The 8,791-nt window shown below is 41.5% G+C and overlaps 1 protein-coding gene across 1 annotated transcript in view; it reads left to right on the top strand.

The window, feature by feature from the left end:
- The window catches only part of THSD7B (thrombospondin, type I, domain containing 7B), a 720,444-nt gene that overhangs the window by 86,729 nt on the left and 624,924 nt on the right, over positions 1-8,791 (top strand). Inside the window, exon 5 of the mRNA XM_012650502.1 lies at positions 7,693-7,848. Within this exon, the coding sequence (XP_012505956.1) occupies positions 7,693-7,848 (156 nt within the window). The remainder of the gene's footprint in view (positions 1-7,692; positions 7,849-8,791) is intronic.

Below are 8,791 nucleotides of genomic sequence, written 5' to 3'. Positions count from 1 at the left end.
TGTGTAAAGTAATATTAAAGAATATGGGCTTTTAAGATGCCCCAAATTTATCATTTATTAGCCTTGTCATTTGAAGCAAGTAATTTACCCTCAGTTACCTCATCTATAAAATGGGAATGATAATTGTACCTACGTCAGAGCGACTGTAATGATTAAATGAAAAATCACATTCAAGGAGTTAGCACAGTGTGTAGAACCAAGTGGGGTTTTAATGGGTATTAGCCATTATCACCAACATTAGTCTGTTAAATAGGCATTTGCGGTCATTCCTGGGAACACTTGCTCTCATTTAGCTGTTGTCATTGTTTCTGTGGAAAAATGAACTCCGGGTTGCAAAGTGCTGAGTATGAGGAGGACTGTTGGACTAATATAATGCCGTTTTGAAAGCTGCACTTCCCTGACGTTGTACATTTCTGCCCTTGACATCTCTGGAGATAATTATTTTACCCGCCTCTCTGCCTTTTCACTTTTTCTCTTTGCCTGACCACTTTCCCATCTCTCCCTTACCTCCTTTCCCTTCTGTCTCCTCAATCATGGTACTTTTAACTCTATGAAGTGTAAAAGATGCCACTTAGAACAGTTGTTCATTCCATCTCCTCCATACCCTCCTTTCAGCTCTGAGCTAAAAGTCTAAGAAACAATCAGAAAAAAAAAAAATTTTCCATAAAGGAACAAAGGAGAGAACATATGATAATAGAAACAGCTGAATATAGGACTGAAGTCTACTGTACTTTTTCCATAATTATGTGAGTGTTAGTATTGATTCTGATTGCTTTCTAGAATTGTATGCATACTTCACTTATTTTGCTATCCTTTCCCTTCTGAAGAATATTTTTCCATTTTGTCTATAGTGTTGTTAGTCTGTGTCATTAGGAAAATCACTAGTTGCTATTCATTTTCTAATTGGCTATATGAAATGAATGAAATTTGGAAAACTTTTTGATATGTGGCCAAATTTCACGTAATTATTTCTAATTGCAGGAATTATTTTTAGATATTAAATCTGCCATACATACACACGCATCCTCCTGCCAAGTTGTATTGCACGGTACTTTGCCAAGAGAGTCACAATATGGCTAAAATTAAGCTTTATTAGGTATAACAGGATGAGATGTGATTTAATTCTTTAAGCTGCCTATAAGTGCTGGGAGATAGATTTTATTCTAGCCACTAAGTTAAAAGAATGATGAGTTAATTTGCAAATCCCAATGGCAAAAGGCAACAGAAATAATGCATGAAGCTTCTTGAAGGAAAATAGCTTTATGGGTAACATTGTAATAGTATTTATCTTTGTCCCTCAACCATTTGACTCCTTCAGTCTGTGGACGAGACCTATTTATTTTAGCAGTAGGTGGATTGAGTTTCTGCCAAGTCAGTGTGCTCCCTAAATGAATATATCAGAGGCAATATTGTTTCTCAAAAATCATATAGAAAGCAGTGTTTTTACATAAGTAGGCTCTTTCATTAGTTTTAAATGAAATTTGAACAATTGCTGTTGCTATTATGGTTGTTTCTTGGTGAGCACATGGAATGAAGAAGTCCTGAGTTCTTGAGTCAGAATTTCCTTTGGGGTTTATAGTGCCTGCATTTGATTTGCAAAATTGAAATGAATATGACTTCTTTACCTGACTTTTTTGTGGAAGTTGATGTTATACTGGAAATTAAATATCTCATTTAAAAACTCAAGGAGAATGTTTTATTGTTAGGGTGACTTTGGTACCCATAAGGTAGAAGGCAGGCAAAACAATCCAGTTTTGGGGGTCCCAGGAAGTAGCATTACCTTCACTTTCTTTTCATCTTTACCTCCTTGAAAATGCCAAGGACAAAATCAATATCTACAACTAATTCCTCTACCATCTTTAAGATACTTCTTCCAGTCCTAAAGGAAAGGTGAGCCCCATTATGCCATGGCAGAATTACCACAAACACTTTCAGAATTTTGAAACGCTGGCTTGATTTTTCATCCAATGACAGATATACTAAAAAATAAGAAAGTGCCAATGATTCCTGTAATAAGTCTTTTTTACTTTAAGCAAATATAACTCTTTGTTTATAAACTATAGAGGGATACATGGTTTTTAATTATAATTAATTAAATATTATTATTATTATGCAATTTCATTTTAATTTCTTTTTTTAAGAGTTAAAAAGCATTGAAATTTAGACCTTACAAAATGGTCATCAGTAGACATGGGGAATGATACACTCTCATTGAATCTCTGGCAACTTAACTTATTTCTGGGTTAATTCAGATTAGTTTGGATTACAGCTTGATTTAATTTCAAAGAATAAAATTTGAAGGTACTCATTTTTCTTCACAATGGCAGTCACATGCTAATGATCACAGCGGGCATTTTTCTTCTTAATTAAAATTCATTTTGACTGAATTTATATGCTCATCTGAAATCACCTTGTCATTAAGGAAAATCATGAACTTTGTTCATTTCAAGAATTAAGAACAATTTTTTTTTTTAAACATTAAGCGTACAACTTACCCTGCATATTTTTCCTCTTGTTAATTAACATTCTGTTCATGGGGTAATTCATTATTTAAGGCAACTTTGCAATCGTTACTACCAGACTTTAACATTTCTTGTAAGGCAGGTCAATTTAATAATTTCATATTACAAATGAAAAATTCCAGGTCAGACACCAAAATATCCAATTAATGACTATTGCGTATATACAATCACTTATAATACTGTAATATTTGTTAGCATTTAGAAAGATGCTGCTATGCCGTGATCTGGATTTGTCCAGATTGTGTGTTATTTTGACTCTTTAACACCATGGCCATGAGAAATCTCTGTGGGGACTAACGTTGTTGCCTAGAAAATCTGAATAGCCTCTAAGACCTTGGATAATTGCTTATCTAGTCAGGCAGTTGGTCAATGCAGGAATGGCAGAAGGCTCCAAGGTGACGTGGTCTAAGAGGCAGCCGGAGACAGTGGGACGAGTACAGACCTGTACTGACCAGACGTGCTGATTAGAGCAGGGACTCACTGCATTAGAGAAGACAGAGTTAATTCATAGAAATAGAGTCGTTCAGGCAGTAGTTTCAGAGGAAGGAGTGCAAGTGAACAGAAAAGTAGTGATTCTTACTATTCGTCATGGATAGAGTTTGGCCGAGGAGAAACGAAGACTCGTTAGAGAGTAAACTGCATACGCCGTCCAACTCCAGTTGACCCAGGGAATCCTTCACACCACCCACCTCCTGAGATAATTTTATTTCCCAATGAGTAACCACAAACAAAAAAAGTTAATAGTCATTTGAAGTGTAGCCAATTTTGGTCTCACTACTTCTTTTTTGGTGGGGAAAATCTGAGGAAGGGGTTGGAGTTTTGCACTAGCAAGGAAGGAGGGGAAAGATTTTTTCGTTTAAAGGTATGAAGTGTTTAAAGGGTTAAATTTATTTAAAGAGACTGGAGGATTTATGGATACTTTGGACCTGTCCTGTCCCTGGCTGCCTCCAGTTCTGGTCACTGTGATTCATGAACAAAATATCCTTGGTACAAATTACCTCATCTGTCCTGTCTGATGCTTTCATTCCATGGAAGCAGGACCAAGAAGGACAGGTGGAGGTGAGCTGGCCTCTTGGGACAAGGCTCAGCTCTTGCTCTGCTCTGAACTGCCTGAATGAACCACCTGAAGTCTTCGGAGCTTGATTTTTCAGTAAACTTGATGAAATAAGCTAAATTAGCTCTAAAGCTCCCTCTAGCTCTGACAGTCAATAGGTGTAGGAATATCCTGTGCTCACTCTTCTCAGGAAGGTGACTCGCTAAGTGGTCTGAAGCTGGTAAGTGCTTTGTGACTTACTCATGATTTATTTCTAGAGCAAATTTAGCCTGGGGTGGGAGTAGAGGGTCTGTGATAGGGATAAGTTAACCCAAGCACATCGATTCGGTGCCTAAATGAAGCATCTTAGACATGTCACCAGGGACAGGAAGAATTTATTGACATGGATTAAGATTCACTGTCCATCAAAGCGGCAGGTGCAGAAGAGACGTGACTGCTCTGACAAATGGTCTCTCTCCTACCCCTGGGTTGCCAATATGTCACTTAGTAGTCCCCAGAGAAGTCCCTCCCTGCTCTTTTCCCACAAACCATGTCCTTCCTACTTTCCAATCTGAGGAGTACCATTGGTTCTGATGTTCAACAGTCAACTAATTGACAGTTAAGTATTTATCAAAGGGGACCTCGAGGGACTTAACCCCACAACCCTAATAATCTTCAACAGCCCTCCCAAAATAAGCCAAATAAGCATAATACCTCTGTCGAAACAGTGTCCTTGACGAATGCAGCTTCAGGACATGTTCCCCAGTCTCTTTCCAGCTGCACTGCCACCTGGAAGCCTTTTCTGCACAGGCATGCTGGCGGCTTCAGGTGAGCTTTAGTGAGAGCCCACTGTGTGCCTGGGAGTTGCTCTGGTGGGTTGGGTAGTTTTAACTGCAGGGTGCAACGCCAAGCATGGAGGTTGTGGCAGCAGCTGTCTGCTGTGTCTCGGGGCTGAGAGGTTTGGGGTATCTTCCGAGCATTGGTCATCAGGTGCTTAAGTCTGTGTGATGGTGGAGGGAGACTGTCATGGCAAGGGAAAAGGGACAGCAAGCAGTGCAGCTTTCTAGTCTTGTTCAGGCTCATGGACCCGTCTATGATTAGTATCAACTCGTGCTGGAGTGTGGACTCCAGGAGGGCAGAAACCTTGTGTGTTTTACTTGCTGTTCTGGCTTCAGCACGTACCACAGTGTTAACACATGGTGTGAAGCAGGGGTCCTGTGCACCAATTACCAACAAGTCTGGATACAGTGAGATGGAACAGCAAGTTACATGGAGCAGATTTATTACTTACAGATAGGCGTGAGCAACAACAGAAGCCTAGGATACATCGTGAGCTGCTCCCACCAAGGCACAGAAAGCCACTCAGGGCAGGTGGGGTCTCCACTGTGCATGCCCCACTTGCACCACAGATGAGGAACCCTGGAAAGTGGCCCACCTTGAGTTTTATACCTTGAGGGAATGTGACATGCTGTGCTAAAGTGTTGAAGGGCATCTTGTTTGGGGGGCTGGAATGGTGCCTGGGCTCTTTTGACCAGCTCCCATTTTATCTCAGGATGTTTCATTTCCAGCTCATTCTGTAGTTATTCTTGAGAACTACAAGAAAGAAAAGGGGGAGAACTGTGTGGGTCTGAGGCCACCCAGAGAAGTGCCCTGCATGTGCCAGGCACTTACTATAGGTTGGATGACCAGACAGGGCTGTGGTTAAGAGGAAAGACTCCAGAGCCAGCCTGCCTGGATCCAAATCCCAGCCCCACCGCTTGCTAGCTGGGGGTGTGGGTTTACGAGCAAACACTTTTGTGCCTCAGTTTACTCCTTATAAAACTAGAGATAATAATAACATATATCTGAAAGGGAAGTTATACAGGTTAAATATATTAATGTGTTTTTTTTTTTTTTTTGAGACAGAGTCTCACTGTGTTGCCCGGGCTAGAGTGCCGTGGCGTCAGCCTAGCTCACAGCAACCTCAGACTCCTGGGCTCAAGCAATCCTCCTGCCTCAGCCTCCCGAGTAGCTGGGACTACAGGCATGCGCCACCATGCCCGGCTAATTTTTTCTATATATATATATGTATATATATATATATATTTTTTTTTTTTTTTAGCTGTCCAGATCATCATGCCTATGCCTGGCATGCATTATAAATGTTTATTAAATAACTAGATCAACCCGCTTACATATCACACTTCCTTTTCCATCATTACCAACGTTTTGTTTCTGGAAGTAAAGTTAGAGTTTGTGAGAACATGTGCTGACCTGTATGGGACCAGACCCAAACACACTTTTGCCTTAAGACATCCAGTTATGCAGCTTTCTACCTATATGGAGCTCTGACACATCTCTTTCCATCAACTCTGTTAATGTGCTTCTTGACTTACCCTTTTAGACTGAGAGCTCCTTGTAACCGGACACATCCCAAGAGCACCCGCTTTAGATGGGTGCGCAGAGGTTTGGAGTGAATGCATGCTTTGCTCAAGGAATGGCTATCTTGTGCACTTTGTCTTCTTTACTCCTGGGGAGGGAATCACAAATCCTCCCCATGGCTCAGGTACTTCTTTACAGATGGTTTATCAGTTCATATGCACATCACCAGTTCTGGTCACTCCAGCTCCTCATGCCACTCTTGTCATTTCTAGCACAATCTTTGATATCACAACCTCTCCTCAGCCTCCCTGGGCAACCCCTGACCTTTCCCCTAATATCTGTCCTCTCTTCCTCTCTCTGTCTCCCTCCGCATGGCTTGCAAAATTTAACATTTATGTTGGCAGTCTTGCTTTGCCCTTACCTATTTTAAGACAGGTCAAATCCTTTTGGTAAACTGGAAGAGAATGAATTGAAAACAAAACATTATTATTATTTTCCTTCGTGCTCTCTTTTTCTCTTTCACCCCTATAAGCAGCTCAAGCTGTCTCATTGTTCATTAGAAACACTTTTCCCCCACGGGTTATGACTTTGTCACGACAGCATTTTTTGATTTTGCAGTTGTTTTTGTTTGTGTTCAAAGTCCTGCTGGTCAGAGCTGCGAGTGACTGTCACCATTACCAGATTTGACGCTTACACATATGTCAAGGCTGAGGAAGCAAAGTGGATGGTATGATTCACCTCCTCTCACACAGGTCTCTACCAGGGAGGCATTTCTATTCTGCTTAACTGGATGGAAATGATACATAGGGAATATTTAGACAATAGTACAAGCTAGTCCCTAAGGTAATATCTTCTAGACTTTAACCATTTGCTCAAAAACTCTGGATTGCTCCAAAGTCTTCTGAATATGGGGTCACTCTGTGCAAGAGGAATTAGTTATGCGTTTGGCTGTTCATTGAGTGTGCCATTTTCAAGTATTGCTGTCCTAACTCCTGTTATGTTGTAATCTCCACAAGGTCAGGATTTTGTCTTCTCCTTTGTCTGTGTCATCTCGTGGTGCCCAGAATGGGTGTGCACACAGAGGACACTTGGTGCATGCCACCGATGGGAGATACTTGCTGCCTCCAGAAGTGACCCGCTCTGGCCCCACTCTGAGTGCAGGTGCATGCCAGGAAGAGTTGGGAGCTACCAGTTTTGTCATCCCCAGCAGGAGCCTTGGGCCTCTGGATGGCGTCCCTAATGAAACTGATTTCCAGGGGCCGGTTCTGTGGTCACAGATCCTGAATTTTCTCCTCACTCTAAGAACCATTTTTCTTCTGCGTCTCCGCCAGCTCCGCCCCTCCAGGGAGCCACAGCAGTAGATTGCTTATGTTAAACACTCCACCTCAGGGGTTCGATTTTGATTTTTTCACAGTGACCTAGTCATTTATATAGTCGAGATAGACTCATCTTGAAACTTCGCAAAGCCATTTAATTTTTTTTAAAAAAGTCGTAACTCTAGATAATTTGTATCAATGATATTTCCAGTTCTTGGATTCCCAGGGAATACTCTGCGAAGCAGGAATTTCAAGTACCTGCCCTTTGCCTCTGTCTTCTTTGCCTTTCCTCACCCAAAGTACTAATAACGTGGAGCCACGCAATGCGTGGTGGGGAGCGTTGATATTTTGTTTGCATACGTGGTTTTAACCAGAAAGCTGGTGTGGGCAAAGGAGAGATGCCAATAAAGACAGAAACAATGCTCAGGATGACGTGGGCCATTTTCTCTTTGTCCTTCAGTCTCTAGACCTGTGGAAAAGACATTGTGCATGGGACCTGCCCCTTCAGCCTCTCAGCTCTGCAACGTCCCTTGTTCTACCGACTGCATAGTATCAGCCTGGTCAGCCTGGGGCCCCTGCGTCCACGAAAACTGCCGCGATCCTCAGGGGAGAAAAGGTGAGTGCCCTGTTTGTGTGTGCTTGGTTTACTTCCAGTGTACAAACATTTATTCTGGTTGCTAAGTCGCTGATTAAGCCTCCTTAAGACAATATTTGTTTGTGAAATTTAGATAAGCAGCTCAAGCCTGACAGTATTCGCTTGTTAGGGAGGCAACTGGGGACATTCCTGTGGAGCACAGGATTCGACCTTGATTAGCCTTTCAGTTAGCCTCGTAGCTGATGAAGTGACTATTACTCTATTTGGCATAACTTAGTGCTTTTACATATAATGGTTACACTGCAGAAATTAGACATGATTTCTATCATCACATCAGAAGGCAACTGTGTTGCATACCTATTTATTTGTAGATTTCCACATTTAACATCTGATGTTATATTTTTGATTTTTACAAGGAGCATTATGTATATTGTTTACTTTTTGATGTTGTCCTCAGGAGGCCTAAAGAAAAATCTTCAGCCTCATTATTCCTGTTTAATTTCGTAGGCCTCTGTGGCCTTGTTTTCTTTGGTTTGTGGTGAAAATGCACATTTTCATCTTCAAAAGTTTATTTCCAGTGATATCTTGCTTTCTCTTTCATTGACCCTTTAGTTTCTGCTGATGTTGTGTTCCCTTAAATAGCAGTGCTAAAAAGTAATATTTTCTTTACTGAGAGGAATGAAACCCAGGGATATTCTGGAAGCTAGGTTGTGTTTGCCAAGCAATAATCCTAGTTACTGCATGCGGAGAAAGAATACATGGCCAAGCACTCGATGCTGCCATGCTGTCGTGCCCGGCACTCTGCTCACAGCTTAATGCCACATCCATTTGAAAACCCACATTTCAGTAATCCCCGGAGTGCTCATATACACACACGGGGTCACCCGCCCATGTCCCTGGGCTTTTATTCTGACCCTTGTTCTAAGGTAGAAAGGAAGATGTGTGTTGAGTCTCAGGCAGGAAG

The sequence above is a fragment of the Propithecus coquereli genome, unplaced genomic scaffold, assembly GCF_000956105.1.
Source record: "Propithecus coquereli isolate 6110/MARCELLA unplaced genomic scaffold, Pcoq_1.0 Scaffold33, whole genome shotgun sequence".
NCBI lineage: Eukaryota > Metazoa > Chordata > Mammalia > Primates > Indriidae > Propithecus > Propithecus coquereli.
This window is presented reverse-complemented; position numbering and strand designations above follow the sequence as displayed.